Source organism: Schistocerca piceifrons, chromosome 3, assembly GCF_021461385.2.
Source record: "Schistocerca piceifrons isolate TAMUIC-IGC-003096 chromosome 3, iqSchPice1.1, whole genome shotgun sequence".
NCBI lineage: Eukaryota > Metazoa > Arthropoda > Insecta > Orthoptera > Acrididae > Schistocerca > Schistocerca piceifrons.
Window position 1 is genome coordinate 785242878 of NC_060140.1, and position 26651 is coordinate 785269528.

Here is a 26651-nt window from a genome sequence, read left to right on the forward strand (position 1 = left end):
TAAATCTTACGGAACAAGAGCCTTGCTTACCTTTCTTCTCCAAGTTATTTTAATGTTTTTGAGACCCAAATTATCTCCGTCCAATAAAAAGATATTTTACTGACACAATCAAAAACAAACATGCGCACAAACTACGCATGGATAATTAGAGGAGACTTTGACGCATTGCTCTTGGGACTCCAGAGGGTAGCAGTGCCTCGTACAACGACCATGCTACCTAGTAACCAATGCTAGAATCATTTTAGCCATGATATCGTACTTGGAACAAATCTTGGGACATGCAAAAGAATACCGAAAACCAAGTAGCACTGAAAACGTGTTTTGTGAAAAAATGGCTCTTAGATGGTTTGGCATTCCCACTTCCGTTTGTTGGGGTAGTCCACTTTTGCCCAGTTTGTACAGGTGCCCAACAAATATCATCCTCCTTTTCCATATAGTCTACGAGATGATCCCCACATGCTAATAGATTCCTTTGTTGCTAGATAATTTCCTGCTAGTCCCACGTGGGATAATACCCTGGATATTTCGAATGATTCTGCTTTCTATGATCTACAACTTCTCTACCTTGTAGTTCAATGAATGGCATTCACTGCTGTACTAACATTCTGCTTTCACAACAGTATTATAATGTCTTGGTTTCGCACACTAGAATATACAATTTAGTAGTAAAAGATTTTAGCTACCCGATATTATCTCTCCGTTTTTAATATCTGATTGCCTATCACGTTCTCGGGATCATTTTCATATATGGTCTTGAAATTCGTCTATGGTGCTTGAAATTCTTTAGCGTCGTAAATTTCCGTTTTTCTGTTTCAAGGAATTTGGGTCCATATTTCTCATTCATCATGAATCTGGTCTTTTGTATCGAGACTGTAAGAGCCGCTGTGGTCCTTGTTAGCAGGCGGGTCTGTATGGTCGCTACCTGTAGGCTCTCAGAGAGTTTCAAAAAGCCATTCTTAAAGGCCAGTTGATACTAATTCTTTTAGATTTATGAATATCAAGTTTACATACCATCGATATCAGCCCTAATCAACATACTTGTAACTGTTTGTTGTAATTATGTTTGAAAGGAGCGTATGTTAAAAAAGCATAGACTACTCCCAAAGTAGTGATAATTAGCCTTGATACTTTCATGATATGCAGGATGCGTAATTATAATAACCCAGAAAGAAATTTTAATCGCGATCTGACTCATGAATTGAATAGGAAATAGTCACGCAACAGATATACTTTCATAAATTTGGTGCAACGGATATTTGCTTATTACACAGTGAATATATTACTTCGCAAAGCTAACTGATTGAATTTTATATGAATTAGACTTTTGCGTATAGAACACAGCTGTGCGATGGGTTTGCTTCCCGCTTGCGTAAGCATGAACTTCATATACAAAGTCGACAATAACTGAATGAAATTTTAAGGTCTGACTAACCGATATATGTAACATGGTAATCGTAAATTAGTTTACGCGACCCAATACTTCACCAACAGTAGTGTGAATGGAGCACATTTCGACCTACCGTTCTCAGCACCAGAAATCTGAAAGCATAAAGACAATCATTGTTTTATTACTAACGTTGTTTAGTGGCACGTCTGCCGCTGAGTGCTTGTTTATCACAGCACTTGTATGGCGTAAAGTTAGCTCTTGTAATATAGTAAGATGGGGGCGAAGCACGTGGCCCACTCAAGCAGTCGAAACCAAAATAAATGACAAGGATAATGAATTGAAAAGCAATATATTGTCAGTAAATATAAGCGGATAACGTTAGAGCACCGTTGTTGTTGTTGTTGTGGTCTTCAGTCCAGAGACTGGTTTGATGCAGATCTCCGTGTTACTCTATCCTGTGCAAGCTTCTTCATCTCCCACTACCTACTGCAACCTACATCTTTTTGAATCTGCTTAGCGTATTCATCTCTTGGTCTCCGTCTACGATTTTTACCCTCCACGCCCCTCCAATACTAAATTGATGATCCCTTGATGCCTCAGAACATGTCCTACCAACCGATCCCTTCTTCTTGTCAAGTTGTGCCACAAACTCCTCTTCTCCCCAGTTCTATTCAATACCTCCTCATTAGTTATGTGATCTACCCATCTAATCATCAGCATTCTTCTGTAGCACCACATTTCATAAGCTTCTATTCTCTTCTTGTCCAAACTATTTATCGTCCATGTTTCACTTCCATACACGGCCTCACTCCATACAAATACTTTTAGAAATGACTTCTTGACACTCAAATCTATACTCGATGTTAACAAATTTCTCTTCTTCAGAAACGCTTTCCTTCCCATTGCCAGTCCACATTTTATATCCTCCCTACTTCGACCAACATCAGTTACTTTACTGCCCAAATAGCAAAACTCCTCTACTACTTTAAGTGTCCATTTCCTAATCTACTTCCCTCAGCATCACCCGATTTAATTCGATGTCATTCCATTGTCCACGTTTTGCTTTTGTTGATGTTCATCTTATTTCCTCCTTTCAAGACACTATCAATTCCGTTCAACTGCTCTTCCAAGTCCTTTGCTGTCTCTGACAGAATTACAATGTCATCGGCAAACCTCAAAGTTTTTATTTCTTCTCCATGGATTTTAATACCTACTCCGACTTTTTCTTTTGTTTCCTTCACTGCTTGCTCAATATACAGATTGAATAACATCGGGGAAAGGCTGCAACCCTGTCTCACTCCCTTCCCAACTACTGCTTCCCTTTCATGTCCCTCGACTCTTATAACTGCCTTCTGATTTCTGTACAAATTGTAAATAGCCTCTCGCTCCCTGTATTTTACCCCTGCCACCTTGAGAATTTGAAAGAAATTATTCCAGTCAACATTGTCAAAAGCGTTCACCAAGTCTACAAATGCTAGAAACGTGGGTTTGCCTTTTCTTAATCTAGCTTCTAATATAAGTCGTAGGGCCAGTATTGCCTCACGTGTTCCCATATTTCTACGGAATCCAAACTGATCTTCCCCGAGGTCGGCTTCTACCAGTTTTTCCATTCGTCTGTACAGAATTCGCGTTAGTATTTTGTAGCTGTGACTTATTAAACTGATAGGTAATTTTCACATCTGTCAACGCATGCTTTCTTTGGGATTGGAATTATTATATTCTTCTTGAAGTCTGAGGGTATTTCGCCTGTCTCATACATCTTGCTCACCAGATGGTAGAGTTTTGTCAGGACTGGCTCTCCCAAGGCTATCCGTAGTTCTAATGGAATGATGTCTACTCCCGGGGCCTTGTTTCGGCTTACGTCTTTCAGTGCTCTATCAAATTCTTCACGCAGTAACATATCTCCCATTTCATCTTCATCTACATCCTCTTCCATTTCCATAATATTGTCCTCAAGACCATCGCCCTTTTATAGTTCCTCTATATTCTCCTTCCACCTTTATGCTTTCCCTTCTTTGCTTAGAACTGGGTTTCCATCTGAGCTCTTGATATTCGTACAAATGGTTCTCTTTTCTCCAAAGGTTTCTTTAATTTCCCTGTAGGCAGTATCTATCTTACCCCTAGTGAGATAAGCCTCTACAACCTTACATTTGTCCTCTAGCCGTCCCTGCTTAGCCATTTTGCACTTCCTATCGATCTCATTTTTGAGACGTTTGTATTCCTTTTTGCCTGCTTCAGTTACTGCATTTTTATATTCTCTCCTTTCATCAATTAAATTCAATATTTCTTCTGTTACCCAAGGTGTTCTACTAGCCATTGTCTTTTTACCTACTTCATCCTCTGCTGCCTTCACTACTTCATCCCTCAAAGCTACCCCATCTTCTTCTACTGTATTTCTGTCCCCCATTCCTGTTAATTGTTCCCGTATGCCGTCCCTGAAACTCTGTACAACCTTTGGTTTAGTCAGTTTATCCAGGTCCCATCTTCTTAAATTCAAACCTTTTTGCCGTTTTTTCAGTTTTAATCTTGAGTTCATAACCAATAGATTGTGGTCAGAGTCCACATGTGCCCCTGGAAATGTCTTACAATTTAAAACCCGGTGCCTAAATCTCTGTCTTACCATTATATAATCTATCTGAATCCTGTCAGTATCGTCGGGCTTGTTTCGAGCCCCGCAGGGATATTTAAACCTACAACGGAAGATCTGAAAGTGCGTAACATAAGTTTACAGCTGACGGAAAAACTGTCACTAAATTAAGCCAAATAATGTATGAGAGATGCCATAACCACCTTCAAACGGCTGAGCATTAGTGCAACTTACGAGCCCTAATTCAACGCATATGAGCATACTACCCGACACCTGTTCACGGAAATTCTTCACTAGCAGTGCCAAAATAACCTCACCACGATAGGTGAACTTCATCACAGAAAATAAATCCTAGTTATCTCAGCCGATTCCTTATGCACTGTAGTATCTCCTGAACAGTATGTACATCCTCCAAACAAAGGCATCTTTCCGACGATCATGAGGACGCAGCGTAGACTCGAACGTAGTTCATGAAGTTCAAGTACAGTAACAGAATGGCTAAGTCTCTTCTACATCTACATATATACTCCGCTAGCCACCAATCAGTGTGTGGCGGAGGGCACTATTCGCCCCAAAGTCATATCCCCCCCCCCCTCCCCCTCTATGTTCCACTAGCGGGTCCCACGGGGGAAAACCACGGTCCGAACGCCTCAGTACGAGTTATAATTTCCCTTATCTTTGAATGGTGATCGTTGCGCGATTTGAAAGCTGGTGGTGATAATATATGCTCTGCATCCTCGGTGAAGATAGGATTTCGGAATGTAGTGAGCAGCCCCTTCCGTTTAGCGCGCCGTCTATCTGGAAGTGTGTCTCACTTCAAACTTTCTATGAGATCTGTAACGCTCTCCCGATGGCTAAATGTACCAGTCACGAATCTTGCCACTCTTCTTTGTACCTTCTCGATCTCTTGAATCAGACCCAACTGGTAAGGTTCCCATACAGACGAACAATACTCTAAGACTGGGTGAATTAACGTATTCTAAGCTATTTCCTTTGTTGAAGGACTGCATTGCTTCAGGAATCTACCAATAAACCGCAATATAGAGTTTGCCTTACCCGTTACTTGTGTAATCTGATCATTCCATTTGAGATCATTTCGAATAGTCACACCCAGATACTTGACGGATGTTACCGCTTCCAAAGACTGGTCGTTTATTTTGTACTCGTACATTAATGGGGATTTTCGCCTTGTTATACGCAGTAGGTTAGAGTTACTAATATTGAGAGATAGCTGCCAGTCATTACACCACGCATTGCCGGCCGGTGTGGCCGTGCGGTTCTAGGCGCTTCAGTCTGGAACGCGTGACCGCTACGGTCGCAGGTTCCAATCCTGCCTCGGGCATGGATGTGTGTGCTCTCCTTAGGTTAGTTAGGTTTAAGTAGTTCTAAGTTCTAGGGGACTGATGACCATAGATGTTAAGTCCCATAGTGCTCAGAGCCATTCGAACCATTTTTTTGAACACCACGCTTTTATTTTCTACAAATGCTCATTAATTTGTTCACAACTTTCGTGTGATACTACTTTCCTGTAGGCTACAGCATAATCTGCAAACAGTCTAATCGCGCTGTCAGATCAACCAGACCGTTTATGTAAATCATAAAATGCAGCGGACCTATTATGCTGCCCTGGGATACACCTGAAGTTACGCTTGTTTCTGTTGAAGACACCCCCTTCTTGACGACATACTGCTCCCTGTTTGTTAGGAAACTTACTATCCAACCGCATATGTCTTCGGATAGGCGGTAAGCGTGCACTTTTTAGAGCAAACGACAGTGCGGAACAGAGTGAAACGCCTTTCGAAAGTCGAGCAATATGGCATCAGCCTGGGAGCCGGTATCTAGAGCCTGTTGTAAATCGTGCACAAAGAGGGCCATCTGTGTCTCGCATGACCACTTTTTCATAAAACAGTGCTGATTTCAGCAGATGAGCCTCTCAGAGTCTAAAAGGTCATTATGTCTGCACACAAAATATGTTCCATGATACTACAACTATTCGATGTCAGTGATTTTGGCCGGTAATTATGTGCATCCGATTTTCTACTCTTTTTATAGATTTCAATGACCTGGGCCTTCTTCCACTCCCGTGGAACTTGCTATGAATTTGAGGAAAATGTTTCCTGAAAGTATGGGTCAATAGCACAGCGTTTTGCGGAATCAAAAAGCGAAGAAGAAACTGGATGTGCATGAAATATTGTAGTATCGAAGAATCTAAAGATAATGAAGCGCACAGATAAGGAACAAAATGAAGAAGTATCAACAAGAATACCTGAAGGAACAAGTTTCATGTATGTTCATATGTGTGTGAAATCTCATCGGACTTAACTGCTAAGGTCATCAGTCCCTAAGCTTACACGCTACTTAACCTAAATTATCCTAAGGACAAACACGCACACCCATGCCCGAGGGAGGACTCGAACCTCCGGCGGGACCAGCCGCACAGTCCATGACTGCAGCGCCTGAGACCGCTCGGCTAATCCCGCGCAGCGGAACAAGTTTATGGAAAACCTTTACCACAGGAAGAAACAGGTTAGAGGGATGTATGCTGCAGCATCGAAGAATTGTAAGTTAACCTCTCACTGAATGAGCATAAGAACAGAAAAGCCTTCAACATGCAAAGTAGATTATACAGGTTGTAACGGATGTAAGAAAACATGTTTTTCTATATGGTACGTTAATATGCGCACACCTCAGTGCGTTGGTTGTTTTTCTCTCTACGCCGAACTCTCTTCGCAGAAACACTTCACAAACATGACACCTCGGTGTTTCCTGCATGCCGATACTGGCCGCGAGGCGAACGACGCCTGTCCGTATAGGCTACCGGTTTTGCATTCATGCTTCCACACCTCAGTCTCTCACCTGCTGCCATGGGAAAAATTAATATTATTGGCTTCCTTGTGCCACATGTACTTGGAGGTACTACCTAACCAAAAAACATATGGCTTGTAATTCTTAATCCACAAATGACGTAGGTACTGGTGTAATGTTGTTCAGTACAGCATCCCTAGTCACCAACAGAAATATCTGCACTCATACCCCTTTCGCCGGCCGAAGTGGCCGAGCGGTTCTAGGCGTTACAGTCTGAAACCGCGCGACCGCTACAGTCGCAGGTTCGAATCCTGCCTCGGGAATGGATGTGTGTGATGTCCTTAGGTTAGTTAGGTTTAAGAAGTTCTAAGTTCTAGGGGACTGATGACCTCAGCAGTTAAGTCCCGTAGTGGTCAGAGCCATTTGAACCATTTGAATCATACCCCTTTTGACGTGCATAAGATGTTTGAGGTAGCACTTACTTCATAACTATGTACTGGCAGAAATCCCAGACTTTCCTATTCAACTATGACAGCTCCATTTATAATATTAAACAACTATCCCACTTATGGTCATGGTGCAAATTCCCAGTTGCAGGTTGCCTATCCAACAGCTTTCAGGTGCAACAAAACATTTATTTTCAATATTTTCTTATATTTATGTAACGTAGTTAAAAATATGACTTGTTATCATAATCTACTCATTAAGAGGTATAGTCTTACGCAAAGTAAGGTGTGTATTACAGCTAGAAACTCTGTGTATCACTTGAGGCAGCGTATCCCGCGGTGCGCAGATCACGCTGAATATATTCAGTGTTAGAGAATAAGAGCACTTAACAACTCCAAACAAACTTTAAAAATAGTTTCCGACGCCTTCTAAACTTTGTCTGGCTTTCATGCTGAACCTAAGTAAAGTAATCAGACGCTTGACTGTTGAACATGAGAGTTCAATTCGTTCAGGAAACGGGTGTTTACTGGTGCAGTACTGTGATAAGAACATATCTATGACGCATGTTTCCCGTACAAAGTTCCGCTTTCCTCCCGCTATCCAGCCACAGTAATGCCTAGCAAGAAAGGGGCACCGCAGAGGAGGTCGACCCAACGCCTTAACGTTTAATGTACTTCTTCCAGGGTTACTGCAAGCTGCAAATACAGTTAACCGGGGCGCTGAGTGCAATCTCTGCGTTGCTTTTATGGAACACGTTAATGAAGTAGTGTCTACTGCCCTACAGTCGTTTACTAAGCCAGAAAGCTTGAAGCTGCTTATGAAGGTCTTACAAGCACTAGACTTCACTCCGTGTTACGATCTGTGGTAATACCGTCGCCTTAATCGCCTTAACTTGAAGCGTGCTCTGAAGTGCAGGGATCTACTGTATTGTGAATCCGTTTTCATCTCAGAATTTAATTCCGTTCGCTAGATCTGGTGAGAGGCCATTTGTTGGTAATCCGCAAAACAGACAGTTGTGTTGCGTACTTCATTAGATAAAATTTACGTAAAGAGAATTAGATTTGAAAACGTAAGGAGAAAATCCTTTAAATATCCTCTGAAATTACGATCGTCGATAGCAGTTTTAGCACAAAAAATAAGATGAATGCTGTGGCTCAGACGATGTTTGTCATTAATTTCGTAGTATTTATTCTGAGAAGGAGATTCTTTGGATCAAATTCCACATTTGTCTATCCAAAGATTAGCCTAGGTTTTGGACGGTCTTCCTTGTGAGTACTAAAAATAATGTAAGTGGTAACGTGGAAGAAAATGTTTTGTGGTCCTACTTTAATATGCCTAGCATTGTAGTTGTCATTCAGTCACGATGTACAAATGTCCTTATTTGATAGCAAGGGCCGACCGCGGTGGCCACGCGGTTCTAGGCGCTGCAGTCCGGAACCGCGCGACTGCTACGGTCGCAGGTTCGAATCCTGCCTCAGGCATGGGTGTGTGTGATGTCCTTCGGTTAGTTAGGTTTAAGTAGTTCTAAGTTCTAGGGGACTGATGACCTCAGATGTTAAGTCCCATAGCGCTCAGAGCCATTTGAACCATTTTTGATAGCAAGGATTTCTCACAGTTTACATTATGGCTCAAAAAAGAATTGCTATTCGTCAGAATTTCATGTTTGTATCAACTGAAATTTAGATGTTTTCGAGCAGTAGAATATTAATTCGTCAACGCATTCAAGCAAATAAAGATGTGTGTGGTGAGACTACTATTGCCATGAACATTTTTGGTCCTGGGCTTCACTTCATATACATTCAGTAAGTACCACTGAAAAATCTGACATAGACTAGTTCTCATGAAACATAAGAATTGGATATGTGACACATTAATGTCCTGTGTTACTCCGCAGGTAATAAATACCTTGCTGATGAGACTTAATTCTTTTATTTTCGGTAATTGTTGTAAATAAGTCACTTCAGAGTCAGACGTTTACAGCTACATCTGTATATTGCCCACATCTATATAGTCCATGGTAGAGAGACAAAGAAACATGTGACTGTACGTGTTACTCTTCTTCGTGTTAGCCCTATTTGCTTTGGTTCCCCCAAGTGTTAGCTATATTGTATGATGGGTGACTTGACAGTTTTCTTCGCAATCAGCTTTGCGAATTGATTGTATTTTCCTTGCATTCAACGAAACACCTCAAGTCTACCACATGTTTCACCCACAACTGGGGCTACGTGACCATTCATGACTCTAGAAATTGCTACATCAACGTATTTTTGCAGACTGACTGGTTCCAATTGCAGTTTTTCGTTTTGTGAAGGCCATAATTTAAAATTTTTGATAGTTTTAAGCGCCTTAGCTACCTTAAAATCCGTATGAGTACATGTGCAGTCTTTTCCTAATACAGTATTTCATTCCACTTGCAAGTCTCAGATTATATTTCACGTTCTTTGCCACGTCACTATTATACAATTTTAACGACATGAGAGCCAACAACCTGGCGCTCGTCTCAAATTATTTCTAGATCTGGCGATGACTTTCCTTACACGATAACATTCTGCGTCGTCCCTATCAAGGAATTCCCCCTAAAAGTGAAAAATTTCTTTTGACTACCTATTTTAATAGCAAGGGTCCCAACAAGCTTCCTAAGGAGCACCTGAAATTACTTCTATAACAGTCGATGACTCCCCGTACAATATAATGTGCTACGTTGGCCCTACCGAAAAATCCTCACAAAAAGTCACAAAATTCGTTTGATAACAGGACTTAACGTACAATTATTAACAAGTGTAGGCCTACTGAGTGAAATAATTTTCGAAGTCAAGATATACTGCACCCACGTGATCGATTTGATCTGAGAGTTTAAGAGTGTCAAATGTGAAAAGTGTGAGTTTAGCTTCGGCCTAAGTTTTAGAATTGGTGATTATAGGTCTGTCAGTGTTAATACTGTTCGAAGTACCTCAATGCATGTAAGATCGGAATATGGTCTAAGATTCTACAGCAAATGTGTTGCTCATTTCCCTACACTGCAGTGAAAGGTGATTACGATTCGAAGAAGTAGTCTATTACCACAGTATGCTATTTTCTCTCGAATTTATGTAAACAAGGTAAACACCCCTAACGTTATGTTTTCAGACCATATACTGAAATATTTAGTTTTTCGTCTCCTGGCTGCACGACAGTGACACAGGTTGTGGCGGGGCGGGGTTTTAATATTCCGCTTGGGCTGAGTGAAGCAACCTGCAAATTAAAGTTCACCTACCTCAGAACGGCGTCTGCTCAGTGTCCCTTTACTCGGCAACGTAGATACTTACAAGATGAAGTGAAAGCAGCGTTGATGAAAAACACCACCTAATATCTGCAATTACTGACGCCACGCAACTCTAGTTATGAAAGAAATTTCTGAGGAAATACAGTATTAAAAATTTTATCGAGCGGTAAGAAAATGGATTGACTTCTGGAAAATAATGTCCGAAATTTGCACACAAAAATGTTTGTTTTGTCCTTGATAGCCAAAGGAAAGGTACAGTTCAGTCCACATTTAAACTATTAGTTCCCTCCAGTTCACAGTTCATACACACATTTCACACGCACGGCAGCCAGAAATATGTCCAAACCCGACCCGAATTAAGCAACGATTTCACAGCCATTAATTTCGCCACTAATATGAGTTATTACATTCGGTCCTTGTTGTGGATTTCTAAAACAGAAACTGCTCGGCTAAATATCATCAGTTGTTGAATACTGAAAAATGCCACGCGGATACTATGAAGGCCTTTCCCACGCGATTATCTGTCCAACAGATTTAGTCAAAATCTCCGAAATTTTCCCAAGCAGTCCTCAACAACAACTGCTATCGACTTAACTCACCAGTAACTCAAACACTAAGTAATTCATCATCTTACACATTATTTTGACTGACACTAGCAACATCACCGTCCGCGTTCAAAGCTAGCGAGCGACTCCCAGCCTCACTCCCAGTACAACTATCCGGTAACGAGCAGGAACCGTCTTAGTTCTGATTGGCTGACCATATTCGCTGTTAGTAAGAATGCTCGCTCAAGATCATACTCCCACCAAAACTTGCCTGGACCAATCCTTACACACAGACCCATTTACGCCAATCTGACATGCAAATATTAAATTAATGTTTAATAAACGAAAACGAAAGGACAACAATTCTGGAAATATTCTTTACATACAGATTACACTCTAGCTGACTCTATGGCTGCTCTGTTACAATAGCAGTCACACCTAGACTTACGTCATAAGTAAAGTGAGTAAATCCCCTAGCATCATTTTCCCACGACAGGCTTGTGTGACTCTTGCAGGTTACTTAAGACGGCATGTAACGCAACATTAAAATTTGACGAATATCCCACATACACACTCTCATTTACTGACATTTACTCCCACAACAATGCTAGACACATACAATAATTTTGTCTGATTTTTATATTACGAAAACGAAAAATAATTAAAATTTTAATATGAAAATCTCAATTAATTACTCCTGCACACTGAGAGTTCTGTTTATGTGTTTTAAGTGGTACCAAAATATAAACTATTATAGTTTCTAACTGAATTTAATTCCCGAAGTATCGGTTTTTGACTTTTTAAGTAACTTTTTCTGTCTCCGAAATTATGATAGTTACAGTGTTGAAACTTTTATACAATCTTCTGAATAAGAAAAGGTGGTGTACCGATTTTGAAAATGACTGAATAATAACTAATATCGTTTTTTTAGGTTCTTAAATGTGGTGAATATACGCGTTCAGTAAGAGACATTGAATAGCTTTCACACGGCGGGCAGTGCCAGGTGCATGTGTCTCTCCCGGGATAGGCCACTAGATGTCAGCCCCCGAAGTTATATGCAGCAAGCTATCCTAAAACTAACGTTCGGTCGGAACAACTTGTGACGCTACAACGTTGCTCACTGAGCTTTTTAATCTTGTTAATTTCGTATGCTTGGCGGTTAGAGTCGATCTCCGCGAGATTCTTCTGCATCTGTAAAATGTGCATTTCATTTACTACTGCAACTGTCCGTCTTCAGGGCGTGCAACACTAAGTCTGACGAAGTAGTAGCCGAGGTGATCGTACAATTTAGAATATGCCATGGTTTTCAACAGAGAAGGATGTGATGAAAGTCGAGCCAACAGATTAGATTTCGGGCGTGCGGGCGGTGAAACTTCATTTCTTCAACTGATATTTTGGTCCGTACCTTTCCGCCACCATCCGGGTGAGCCGACAGACTGAAGCTATCCGCAGTTAAATGTTCCTTATACAGTAAAAGCTCCATAGAACATTGTGCTCGCATGAATTCTGACTTTATTGTAGACGAACATATGAATGAAGAAGTATGTCAGTATCTCATCAAAAGTAGTCGGACTCTTATCGTGGACCTCAATACGGTGTGTGGCCACCCTTCGCTTTTATGACTGCTTGAACTCTCCTGAGGACACTTAAATGAGGTGTCTGAATGTCTGAGCAGCAAATGGAGACCATTCTTCTTCAGGAGCCGTGGACAGAAAAGGCAGTAATGGGAGGCAGGGCTGTGGAGCGAAGTCTACGTTTCAACTTTCAGACCGGTCATTTGGGGAGTCCACGCAATTTTACGAATTTTATGTCATCAATAACACACTCTTTCAAATTCTGAAGGTGGCAGGGATCAAATACAGGGAGCGAAAGGCAATTTACAATTTGTACAGATATCAGACGGCAGTTATAAGAGTCCAGGATCATGAAAGGGAAGTAGTGGTTGGGCAGGAAGTGAGACAGAGTGTAGCCTATCCCAGTGTTATTCAATTTGTACATTGAGCAAGCAGTAAAGGAAACAAAAGAAAAATTTGCAGTAGGAATTAAAATCGATGGAGAAGAATTAAAAACTTTGGCGTTTGCCGATGACATTGTAATTCTGGCTGAGACAGCAAAGGACCTGGAAGAGCAGTTGAACGGTATGGACAGTGTCTTAAAAGGAGGATATAAGATGAACACCAGCAAAAGCAAAACGAGGATAATGGAATGTAGTCAAATTAAATCAGGTGTTTCTGAGGGGATTACATAAGGAAATGGAGAGTTAAAGTAGTAGATGAGTTTTGTTATTTAGGAAGCAAAATAATTGATGATGGTTGAAGTAGAGAGAATATAAAATGTATGGCTGTGACAAGGAAAGCGTTTCTGAAGAAGAGAAAACTGTTAACATAGAGTAGAGATTTAAGTGTCAGGTAGTCTTTTGTGAAAGTATTTGTATGGAATGCAGCCATGTATGGAAGTGAAACTTGGACGATAAATAGTTTAGACAAAAAGAGAATTGAAGCTTTCGAAATGTGGTACTACAGAAAAATGCTGAAGATTAGATGGGTAGATCACATAACTGATGAGGATGTAGTGAATAGAACTGGGGAGAAAAGAAATTTGTGGCACAACTTGACTAAAAGAAGAGATCGGTTGGTAGGACCAGTTCTGAGGTATCAAGGCATCACCACTTTAGTACTGTAGGGAAGCCAATGACTTTGAGTTATTAAAAATCTGTTAGGCTTCTGGCATACATTCATGTTTTCCAGAATAGCTATGAAGCTATAATTGACGTCAGGTATTGTTATACAGTTGAGAATCTTATCGAATTGCCGAAGTTGAAAAAATCTGTTTTTAATTTATAAACTATGTCTGATTTATTAATAGGAGATCGGCCTCCTTTTTCAACTGTTTGCTTGTTTGCTTCCTGAGAGTCTCCTTCTTTGCCGTCCAATTACTGCAGTCCAAAACCGGTGGCCAAAATTTTGTCTTCTTCCTTACATGTGCACAGTGCGTCTTCAGTTACTTTGAAGCGTTCATAATAGGATTTCAGTTCACCATGGCCTGTTAATATGGCTGTAAAATTCGGTGATAATAGCAGCTTAACTGTTAAACATTTGGGGATTGTAGATAACTGCAGATTTTTGTTCCCCCAGTTTATAGGTCGTTGCCACTCAATCGCCCATTTGTCTTCGAACTTTTGTCTTAGTTTTTTCTTTGTTGCACTTACAGACAGTGGGCTGCAACTGTGTTTCTTCGTTATAGGTCTGCTCTCTCAGCTAGATTATGAGCTACTTCATTGCCCCGTACTCCTGGAAGGACTTTAACTTATCCGAAATATATCTGCCAGGTGTAATTCTGCATATTCCTGAGTTTTTATCGTATTTATCAAATTACGAAGCCTTGATTCTTCGAATTTAGCAATGAATCTGATATTATGCTGTTGTCGGTGATGAGTACTGCAAATCGTGACTCAGTGCATTTAGAATGGCAAATTGCTAAGCTTGGCTGTCTGAGCATTCAGTATGGACGTTGAGCCGTCGTTGATGACTAAGCTTGTGATGATAAACATTGCCATCCCTGAACTCATTTATTCAGGATAAATCCGCTGCATGTGGCCAGCGTCTATACCCCAGGGAGATGTCTGTAATGTATGTGGCCATTCTATAGTTGTCTATGTCATACCATTCGGCTGTTTCTCGCATCTTGTTATGGGCGTGAGGCCTGCTAAGACACACAGCTCCTCATAGCACGTCGTCCTGTATGCTATCACTATCTTTAAACTGCTTAACTGTTGTGTTCTATCAAATCTGATGCGGTCATATTGTAGCTCTAGTGCTTCTATCCATACCGGTCATGTTTGCCATAATCATCTTTTCTACGCAATTTTGATTTCTGTCCGTTGAATCGGAGTTTGCAGTCTTCGACCCAAGTTGCGATTTGTTGCAATGCCTGTGTTATACACTCCTGGAAATGGAAAAAAGAACACATTGACACCGGTGTGTCAGACCCACCATACTTGCTCCGGACACTGCGAGAGGGCTGTACAAGCAATGATCACACGCACGGCACAGCGGACACACCAGGAACCGCGGTGTTGGCCGTCGAATGGCGCTAGCTGCGCAGCATTTGTGCACCGCCGCCGTCAGTGTCAGCCAGTTTGCCGTGGCATACGGAGCTCCATCGCAGTCTTTAACACTGGTAGCATACCGCGACAGCGTGGACGTGAACCGTATGTGCAGTTGACGGACTTTGAGCGAGGGCGTGTAGTGGGCATGCGGGAGGCCGGGTGGACGTACCGCCGAATTGCTCAACACGTGGGGCGTGAGGTCTCCACAGTACATCGATGTTGTCGCCAGTGGTCGGCGGAAGGTGCACGTGCCCGTCGACCTGGGACCGGGCCGCAGCGACGCACGGATGCACGCCAAGACTGTAGGATCCTACGCAGTGCCGTAGGGGACCGCACCGCCACTTCCCAGCAAATTAGGGACACTGTTGCTCCTGGGGTATCGGCGAGGACCATTCGCAACCGTCTCCATGAAACTGGGCTACGGTCCCGCACGCCGTTAGGCCGTCTTCCGCTCACGCCCCAACATCGTGCAGCCCGCCTCCAGTGGTGTCGCGACAGTCTTGAATGGAGGGACGAATGGAGACGTGTCGTCTTCAGCGATGAGAGTCGCTTCTGCCTTGGTGCCAATGATGGTCGTATGCGTGTTTGGCGCCGTGCAGGTGAGCGCCACAATCAGGACTTAATACGACCGAGGCACACAGTGCCAACACCCGGCATCATGGTGTGGGGAGCGATCTCCTACACTGGCTGTACACCACTGGTGATCGTCGAGGGGACACTGAATAGTGCACGGTACATCCAAACCGTCATAGAACCCATCGTTCTACCATTCCTAGACCGGCAAGGGAACTTGCTGTTCCAACAGGACAATGCACGTCCGCATGTATCCCGTGCCACCCAACGTGCTCTACAAGGTGTAAGTCAACTACCATGGCCGGCAAGATCTCCGGATCTGTCCCCCATTGAGCATGTTTGGGACTGGATGAAGCGTCGTCTCACGCGGTCTGCACGTCCAGCACGAACGCTGGTCCAACTGAGGCGCTAGGTGGAAATGGCATGGCAAGCCGTTCCACAGGACTACATCCAGCATCTCTACGATCGTCTCCATGGGAGAATAGCAGCCTGCATTGCTGCGAAAGGTGGATATACACTGTACTAGTGCCGACATTGTGCATGCTCTGTTGCCTGTGTCTATGTGCCTGTGGTTCTGTCAGTGTGATCATGTGATGTATCTGACCCCAGGAATGTGTCAATAAAGTTTCCCCTTCCTGGGACAATGAATTCACGGTGTTCTTATTTCAATTTCCAGGAGTGTAGATGCTCTTAGTTTCAGGTCCGCTTTCTTTAGTTAAAAGAATTAGATCGTCCGCACAAGCGGCTATGAGAGAATGCCTGGATTAAGGCAAGCTAACTAATTATACAACACGTTGCACAGACCTTCATTGCACCAAATCACTTGTAGACATGGTTTATTAGCTGTCCTCTCTTTTCACAGGTTATTGGCAGGTAACGATGCCGTTCTGTGGTGAAAGTAGCTGCATGTCAAGTAACATAGCCTCGTAGGATATTGAAATTCGTGTAACGTTTCCGAAATACTAGGCTACCGAATGGCGTCCAAGGCTCCTTGTATATCAAGACTCGCCATGATGACACACATTATGTCTTTGAGGCCGCTACCAACCATAATTTTGACTACTTTTAGCGCATCAGTTGTGTCTCTTTCTGGCATGAAACAGTATAGATTATTACGTAGAGAATCTCTGGAGTAGATGAAATATGTTATTCTTTGTGTTAAGGCTTTTCCAGGATCTTCGCCCTGTGTAATTGGGCGCAACTTGGTGATTTGTGTGCTGCGTTCTGTTCTCGGCTTGACTGTCTGCACTATTTTAGGTCAGTTTCATAGTTTTGATGTGCATCCGGTTTAAAGGAAACGATTCTAGGCTGTTGTAACAAGCTGCGGAAGGATGCTGAACATTCGAATTATGCTATGAACGCCTTCTTGGGATCCATATGTTCTGGTATTTCACGAATTGCCAGTTGTGTGAAACCATTATCGTCTTCTGGTCTTCCAGATGCTGCAGTAAAATGATTAAGTTTCTTATGGAATTTGTTATCGTCTTCATCTTTATGTGCTAATTACAACGTGAATTTACTTTCAAAACCTTTTCTTAAGAATTTACTTTATTTACTAGCGATTCATGAAGATCATTAACACATTTAAACACACTATGTGAGCGTGGAAGCATTTGCCAGGGAGTAACTGATGAAATCAAAATAAAATTACTTTTAAGAAATGGGAATTTTATTCCTAAAAGCCTTTTTTTTAGAAACAGATTTCAAATTATAAGCAGAAAGCATCCTCTAAATATCAAGTTACAATATATTCAGAGGCAGAAAGAAAGAAATTTTTGAATGAATGAGCTTTCCGGCTGAGAACCTTGCCGCTCCCTTTTGACACGGCCGTAGTCACGACCGGTCACAACAACCTCTCAAAGACAACACAGGTGCAAATCTGCAACATAACAGATTACCTTAAAGTAAAACTTTTAACAATTCATACAACCACACAAACTATGCACCCCGTAGGAGGGATGGAAATGGTACAAAACACTAAAATTAAAGATTAAATTGCCACTGAAGATGCAACTTGATTTTAACTTCTAAGAAAAGTCTTACGGTGGAAGGGTGGCAACTTTATATACTAAAATGACCATTTAATTAAAAACCCATGAAATGCAATCTTACATAAAATTATACAAGGTTGGCCAAACATGCTCTACAGTACGCATATACCGCCTCTCAAGATGATAGGCAAGATAAAAGCCTCTTTCAGGAATTAGGCCGTTGTCCGTAGCTCGTGGTCGTGCGGTAGCGTTCTCGCATCCCGCGCCCGGGTTCCCGGGTTCGATTCCCGGCAGGGTCAGGGATTTTCTCGGCCTCGTGATGACTGGGTGTTGTGTGATGTCCTTAGGTTAGTTAGGTTTAAGTAGTTCTAAGTTCTAGGGGACTGATGACCATAGACGTTAAGTCCCATTGTGCCTAGAGCCATTTTGAATTAGGCCGTGACACTTCAAGCAATAAATCCTTTAACACACCGAATCCGACAAACATGGCAGAGAAAGCTATTAACGTACGGCAGATTGATAGGGAGATTGCCGAACAACCCGAACCTCAGGTTACTCTAACCTGCCCCTACTCCACAAGGGAAAAACGGACCACCCAGTACGTAAATAATCACATCCCGCGGGTGACCAAACGGAGAAGAATGGTGGGACGACCCCAAAACCAAGCGGCTAGTGACCTCACCAAGAAAGCAAGTAGAATTTAACAAGTAAATGAAACAACGTATCACCAGTCACTTAACTTCTAATAAACTGCGATTTCTAGCGAAGACCTGGTGCAGCACCTCCAAAACGCTCTCCCGAACGGTCCGCTGCCAGCCGCTTCAACCGACGCAGGAAGGCGCACCGATCTCCCGTCTCACGGCGTCGCAGCTCGCACCGGCCAGACCGATGTCGTGGGTGGACTCCTGTTACTCTCGTGTCGGCCGCGAAGCCACTACCCCCCTATACGGCGCGGCCCACTGGACTCACGTGGCGACCTCACATGCGCCGACGCTCAAGGCAGACAAGTTATCTTGTGTCTCAGTGCGCGACCGACCAACCGATCGATCCAACCAACAATGACTGTTGCCTGAACAACTCGAGCAGACTGACGGCCTAGCGCGCAGACTCAGATGCAGGAACTAAGCCGTCGACCGGGCGACCACTCGCTGAGTTCTCTCACTGCGCCACAAATTCGAACGAGAGACAGACTACCAAGTTGGGTACGAGAGACTAACCCCACACTGACTCCAGACTCACCCAGGCTGACTGAATGACCCTCTAGCGAGCTCATAGCGCTCCTTAAATGCACGTGAACAGGCAACCTTTCCCCTTTCCCACCAGAGGGAGACACCAAAGCTGCGATTGCCACAGTGGCGCCTCCGCCAGAAACGGAGGGTGACTGCTTCACACTATGCGCTGCAGCGCGCTGTTCAAAACAGCAATTTTTACCACGGCTCACTAATATACACTAACATCTAGTTCAATGTATGCTCTAAGTTTAATGTCATCGTACCGTCTAGGTTTTGTAGAGACTTCAGGAAGTAAGCCTTCCTTAATTTCTCTGATGGTAAGCGATACATTGCATTCCCTAGATTGTTACCAGACAAGCATCTACAATATTTCTTCCTTGCTTGTGGCTTTTCTTTACAAACTGTCTGTGTATATTCTTTCCTCTGCTTAAGACACGACTCTCAACGTAGAGTTTGGTCGTTCTTCGTTATCTGATGCTCTCGCCTTATCAGTGCATCGGTTGTTCAGCAAAAGATTGAATGCCTTTCAGTCTCAGTTCGTACTGGTTCGGCCTTGTTGCATAAAAAGCACTCCGTCTTCAGGCCACGAGTGGCCTACCGGGGCCATCCGACCGCCGTGGCGTCCCCATGTGGAGGATGCGGATAGGAGGGGCGTGGGGTCAGCGCACCGCTCTCCCGGTCGTTATGATGGTATTCTTGACCGAAGCCGCTACTATTCGGTCTATTAGCTCCTCAATTGGCATCACGAGGCTAAGTGCACCCCGAGAAATGGCAACAGCGCATGGCGGCCTGGATGGTTACCCATCCAAGTGCCGACCACGCCCGACAGTGCTTAACTTCAGTGATCTCACGGGAACCGGTGTATCCCCTGCTGCAAAGCCGTTGCCTGGCCTTGTTGTATGCTGTGTCTATAATAATTTCGTAGTCTGTCACGAGACTATCGATGTCCATTTCTTTTTCCACCATCCTAGTCAGTTCCACATTCATGTTATTTTAAAGTCATTGTGGCAGTTGGATTTAGATACTTATGTTCCATTTCTTGTTAATACTCTTTTCAGAATAATTAAAATTTTCCCATTGACTGTGTAATACCGTCCAAACCACTGATACTGTGACGTAGTGAGAGTGTACCTATATTAAAGAGATAATTCAATGATACGAGAAAATTTCATCGTCACAGCATTTCTACTCTGCTAACTACAGTCGATAGCTGCTTAGATCTATATTAGTTTTTCCAGCTCTAATCTGTTCGCAGATGAAAAAAAATTGTTGTCACTCAAATATGCTTCCTTGTCTTCCCTAGTACCAACAGCAGTACGCTGAGATATGCATTCGTATAGGACAACTATCCAAGGAGTTCCACCCATTAATATCAAAACAGCAGACTCTGTACACAATTTATTAAATTACCAATACTAAAATCCTTTAAATAACACATTCATATAACTTACAAAACTTAACAAATGGTTAAAGAGTGAGCTTCAAAAAACAATAACGGCAGCTTGCCACCATAAAATCAGGAACCTTTTACAATAGTGCTTTTAGAGTTTCTCCGGAAGACAAATTCCAATAATAAGTTAACTTGGCATTACAGTTTAAAATAATTTATGTAAAAAACTAAGATAATGGCGCTTGGCACCATAAAATGAAAGAAGCGCAACACACAACCAATAAATATAATAACAAAATAATTTGATACAACCAAAGGGCGCGGGCAACTCCCAACACGATCACAGAAGAGCGAGCTCTCAACACTTCGGAGCCTTCCCACTAGAAACGGTCCCCGAAATAAACCGCTGAGAGCTCCCCGACATGCCTCCCACAACTGTCCATCACTTACGCACCTTGCTTATGTTCTGTAACACACGACAGATAATATCAACACAAAATTCAAAATACAGTATAACATCCCGATAGCACATGGTAACCATAGCGCCATTAACTCGGGTACTCTTAAGTACCTGAAGCCAACACACAAATCTCAAACAATTCTCGCTTCCTAAAACGAAACAATAAAAGCCAAGCGCACATGAAAAGTCAAACCACAGTCTCATAAGTGCCTTAACGACACCATACGCGACTATTCCACCAAGTTAACAATAACACAATAAAAAATACAGAACGTACCACTAAATGCTTTTACACAACCAAATTGACTAGATTGTGTTGTCCCAGGTCCCAGAAGACCACACATACCAAGCAGCGGTAATTCACTATGTATAAAACCGCCCTTCTTAATCAGACTTTACCTACCACATCGACAGCCAAATACCATACATGAACGCAACTCCGGGCAGGACTCCAGTTGAGCAAATAAATTAGTACCAACAAATGTAACGAGCCACACACACAGCAAAAGGTTCCAACAACACCGACCCACGTCAGAAAAGTTCAGAAAGCGCTGCTGGAGCTTCCATGGGAAAATCTGAAGAGCCAACCGAGCCCACACTCTAACGTGGCAGACGACTCCAAAATTCAGCAACTAGTTGTCTCCGGGCCAGAGTATCACAGGACCCCACCGGACCTCCGCATCAGACAGCCAGAAAGAACAAGAACGCCGACTCCAATTAATCACCAGCGCATGGCCACCACAGTGGCGAGTCGCTTCCGCCCCAGACCACTCTGCTCATGTTGCGAGGCACAACAACCCTAGCGCTAGTCACTAGCAGGTCAGGCAGAGCGAACTTCACGTTCCGTCCAGTCCCCGGAAAACCAACTACCCTCTCGCTTTCCGCCGGCCACCGCAAACATACGCCATCAACGTCACAGCAAATGGCCACTGGAGCGCCACCCGCTCCAGGACAGCGAACTATAATCGATTACAGTGCGCGCTCTGAACAAGATCACAGGTCAGCGGCGCGCGCCATATGAGTACGGGTTGTTGACTTGCTCAATTTGTAACGTCCCCTTAGAAAAATTAATGAATTACTGTGCTGATAAACCTCTTACATTATTTGATTTTCAAACAGCTGAGCAAAACTGAACGTACTCAGACATTTCGCTCTTTACCTATGCTGATCAACACTAAACTGACACACAATGTTCTTTAGCGCAACGCAATCTGACTTTCAATAATCCCTAGAAAAGAATGGCCCTGACTAACATTAACCTATACCTTTCACAAATCACTTACCTCACAAAAATCTTCGTTACTCGAACTGCTGCAATACAGCGAGCGCCACTACTGCCAGCTAAATAAAAGATTCAAACTACTGAAGGCACAAACTACTGATAGGCACAGTTAGCAAATGATAGATTTTGATAGAGAACAAACAATTTATTTACCTTAATAGTGTTCAAAAGTCATTATATATATAGCAGTTCACGACATCCATTCTTACAAATGTACTGATTCCGATAGATACACGTCCAGATCATCCGCTCTCAAAAATCCGCCATTTCACTTCCCCACATCCACCACTGCTGGCAGCTCACCTCCAACTGCGCAACGCTACGCGCTGTTAACAGCCAACAGCCCAACACTGCAATAGCAAATTACAACAATGCAAACCAGCCACATACTGCACACAGCACGGTCAGTGATTTTCATATAGAGCGCTACATGGCGTTACCAACATAAAAACCTAGACAGCCTACTTACAAAATATGCTTCCTTGTGTTCCCTCCTACCAACAGTAGTACGCGTTGTTGACTTGCTCAGTTCGTGAAGCTCTTCCTATTGAATAAACCATCGAATTTTTCTGAAACTGTAATTATTGGTTTGCCGGTGCACGCTCATCACATCTACAGGTTTCCGGCTGTTCATATACTTTCTTACGAGTGCGTCGTTTCGGTTTTTAAGTGTATTTGTTCTTTGTTTGTCCAGATGTTTGTGAAAGCGAAGGTCTCAATGCAGGCCTGTGTTTAGAGCGGTGTCCTGCAGTACTGTTGCCTGTGTTTCAGGCGTCGACGACGCTGGGCATCATCATGAGCGCCTTCACCTTCTGCTGGCTGCCCTTCTTCGTGCTGGCGCTGGTGCGGCCGTTCACCGACATCCCGCCCTCGCTGTCGTCGCTGTTCCTCTGGCTGGGATACGCCAACTCGCTTTTCAACCCCATCATCTATGCGACGCTGAACCGCGACTTCCGCAAGCCCTTCCAGCAGATCCTGTACTTCCGCTGCAGCTCACTCAACCACATGATGCGCGAGGAGTTCTACCACTCGCAGTACGGCGACCCGGACCACCACCAGTACTACGTCATCAACACGGCGGCGGCTGCCACGGGTGCCGGCTGCAGCGGCGGCGGGGGCGGCGGTCTCGGCGGGGGCGGCATCGGGGGCCGCCCGCAGTCGGCAGCGTCGGGGGCGGCGCCGTCGTTAGACTACCGCGAGGACGACGAGCGGCTGTCGGCGGCCGGAGAAGGCCCGCCCCAGTCGGCAGGGGGCCTCGTCGTCGACGACGACGACGATGATGACGACGACGACGAGGAGCGCGACGCCACCACGGCGCTGGCCGACGAGTCTTTCCTGTGATACGAGGAGCACCGCTTCTGAGCCCGAGAAGCGCATGCGCCGGCGCCACGGCCGGCCGGTCCCGAAGAGGACGCCCAAACTGCCTCAATAGACTGACTGCACTATAGGACAATCCGCGATTCGGAACAGACCTGCTGCCCAACCCATACACTGACTACAAAGACTAGTACGTGCCACGCGGTCAGAGAAACGTTCAAAGCCACCAGGTGTGCTTGTAAAGTCTTGGGTAGTGTCGTGATAAATTTTTAGAAGGAACTGTGCTGTCACATAAATGGTTTCATCTGATTTGTGGTGTGTCTACAGTTTTAACGTCCAGTACTACAAAAATTATGGTTGATCGTTCATCTCGACTCTCCTAAGTCGTACCTACACTTACTGTTAGTGTTAGTTTCTGAGCTCTGGTACATGAACAGTCGCGAGATAAATCGTCATTTTTCTGTTTACGGAAGACTACGTGAAATGCAGGCTCCCATCAGGTCGCGAGAAGCTACGCACGTTGAAGGGAACATGGGATGCAGGTCTCTAGTTAGGAGGGGGGCAGCAAGTAATCGCTCGAAGAAACAGTGGGTCATTAGTTCTTGAACAGCTTAAGCAATAAGCCAAAAGGAAATGGTACACCAATATCTAGTTTCTGTAAGAAGAGCTCTAAATTTCATGCAAAGGACATTTTGTCTCATAATGGACGATGCCTTAGCTGAAGGAAAAGATTGTGTCTGATACTACCAAAGAACATTTTCGATACAGCTGTAAAGCGAAAAGAAAAGAAAATATTGCCTGTACTCAAATATCAATAATTTTTCTCTAGGCTGACGTAACACCGCAAGTGTGTAGAAGGCTGTAGCTACAAGTGATCCCTGAACCATAAATCCTACATGTTTACTCACTGAAGTAGATAAATCTGAAAGCAAATTGCAGGACAATCAACGAAAATTATTTAGTACATTTTTTTGTAAAAGTCTCCGAACTGTACTGCGTACTTAACCTACCGCTGTGGACGGGGTAGCTCGTCCTTTTGTGACGTCAGTGTCAACGAAATCGTAAACGTGCTTGACACTTCTGGACCTCACTGAAGCGCACATCTTTGGCTGCAGCTTATTTACGTCACGCCAACAACAAATTCTTCTGTAGCTAATTTTCATTCCGTGTGTAGCTTCCCTTACATCAAAACGTTGCGAAGTACCAAGAAATTATATAATCGTAACGTTATCAATCACATTAAAATATTTTCTTTCCGGCAAAAAGCTATACTCTAGGATTCGTGAAGGAATGACGAACTAAGACTGATACATTACTGTTATTTGGAATGAACCTTCTAAATGTTCTGAACTATTGCAGTCTGGTTGTACGAGCCAGGTAAATACATATTCAGTTTCAAAAAAGCGGTTTTCATGTGCTGCATTTTAATAACGTATGAAAAACCTGTTTCTTTTCGTTTTTGTCACACATAATTTATTACTGCTTTTAGTTATCGTCGAAAGTTATTCGTGTTAGGTGTGAGAAATGCAAATTTGATTGGGAACAAGAGTGATGACATACCATGATAAACGGATAAGTGAGAATTGTAAATTGTTCTCCTGAAGGGAGAAAATTAAAGAAAAATACAGACACGAGTAATTGCGAATTATTAATGTGGATGCTAAACACGAAAGCTTTAATTTAATTTTCGCCCCGTCTGTTTCACCCATTTACATGCATATTTAAGATGAATTATGTGTACGATTCGTCACATATATTGTATTAGCGGAAGAAGGTAGAGCCGTAACTGTTTTGCAATGAAAGCTACGGAATCGTGTATTTAGTGATGTGAAATGAACGATGAGTTGAGGTGTTCCCGTTGTGTTGTGAGTACTCTTCCAGACCCACATCCTGTGACATAACTGTCGTAAGCTAACTCTGTCTCTCTTCTACTAGAAATACGCATTATTTTAAAGCGACGAGCGTCCTTTTCGAATGGAAGAAAACCTTCGGGACGTATTGCTTAGATGATTAATTACGTAAACTGACCAACAGGATACTGGGGCGTGGGTGGGATTCTGGGTGATTCTTAAAAGCGTATGAGAATGACGTTTAAGTACATGTAAAATTAACGAGTTATATGTATCATAAGCAATACTATGAACGTGATTTCCCGTATTTTGCTATCGTAACTCTTTCTACTGAGGCATTCAAGTTTTGGGTCCTCGTGTGTAATACCTCCTGTCTTTCACGAAACACGAAGAGATTATTCGTCAATGCCGATTCATCTTGCCTACACTCAGATTTCTCCTACAAAAAAACCAAAGAATGTTACTTGTATATATTAGTGTAAAATAGAGATAAACTCTTTATATGGTGTTTTCTATAATTTCAATCAGTGTTTTCGTCAAATGAATCATTTATTTTATTTATTGCTACAATAAATTCCCGAATCGTTACTGTAATATGAATGTGTGATGAGCACTCGATGGAAATAGAAGTAAATATCCTGTTTTCGTCTGTGAAAAGTATAGTTGGAAATAAAAATGAAACTGTATTTACAGAATGACGTTTTCCTCTGGCCTTTTCAGACTATTTTCCTACTTGTTCACAACATTTCGAATAGCATTCGTAAGGTCATCTTGAACAGAAGAGGACCCAGTCTAATTAGGGTTCCAATACATTATAACTTTGTTTCAGTCGTCGGAATGATAGATGAGGTAACCTTACCAGAGCCTCTCTCCAGTCAAGGTATGTGATATTTGCGATATAAGCTAAAATATAAGAGAAAGACATTTACGCAATCGTTTTTTTAGCTCTAATATACTTATAACTTAATGAAACAGTCAAAAATCGCTCATAATAATTTATTTAAAAATGATAACCGGTTTCGCCCTTTATGCTGGCCGTCTTCACGGCACCATATTGCTGAAGCGGCGGTAAACTTCAGCCATATGGTTCCGTGATCTCAATATGGCTAGCACAGTGGCGGAAACCGGTTATAATTTTTAATATATATGTGCGATCTTGACTGTTGTATTAAGTGATAATTTACAATAAATTGCTGTTTTATCTCCAGTCATGTCACCTAAAACAGAAAATCTTTAATGAAAGTGCAGATGCAGTGGAATGACAGAGATGACGCCGGATGAAAAAATGGGACCTGCTACCGCTGCAAAACGTATCTGTTTAAATAAAACATATCTGAGCTGAGCTGAGCTAGCTGAGCTGAGCTGAGCTGAAATAAGAGTCAGGTGTCAGCAGTGTAATCTCCTGACCATGAAGC

General features: G+C 43.0%; 1 protein-coding gene across 1 annotated transcript in view; it reads left to right on the forward strand.

Annotated features, from left to right (window-relative positions):
• LOC124789063 (beta-1 adrenergic receptor-like) overlaps positions 1–25898 on the forward strand; it is a 44199-nt gene extending 18301 nt beyond the window's left edge. Inside the window, exon 3 of the mRNA XM_047256355.1 lies at positions 22841–25898. Within this exon, the coding sequence (XP_047112311.1) occupies positions 22841–23410 (570 nt within the window). The 3' untranslated portion in view covers positions 23411–25898. The remainder of the gene's footprint in view (positions 1–22840) is intronic.
• The last annotated feature ends 753 nt before the right edge of the window (positions 25899–26651 follow it).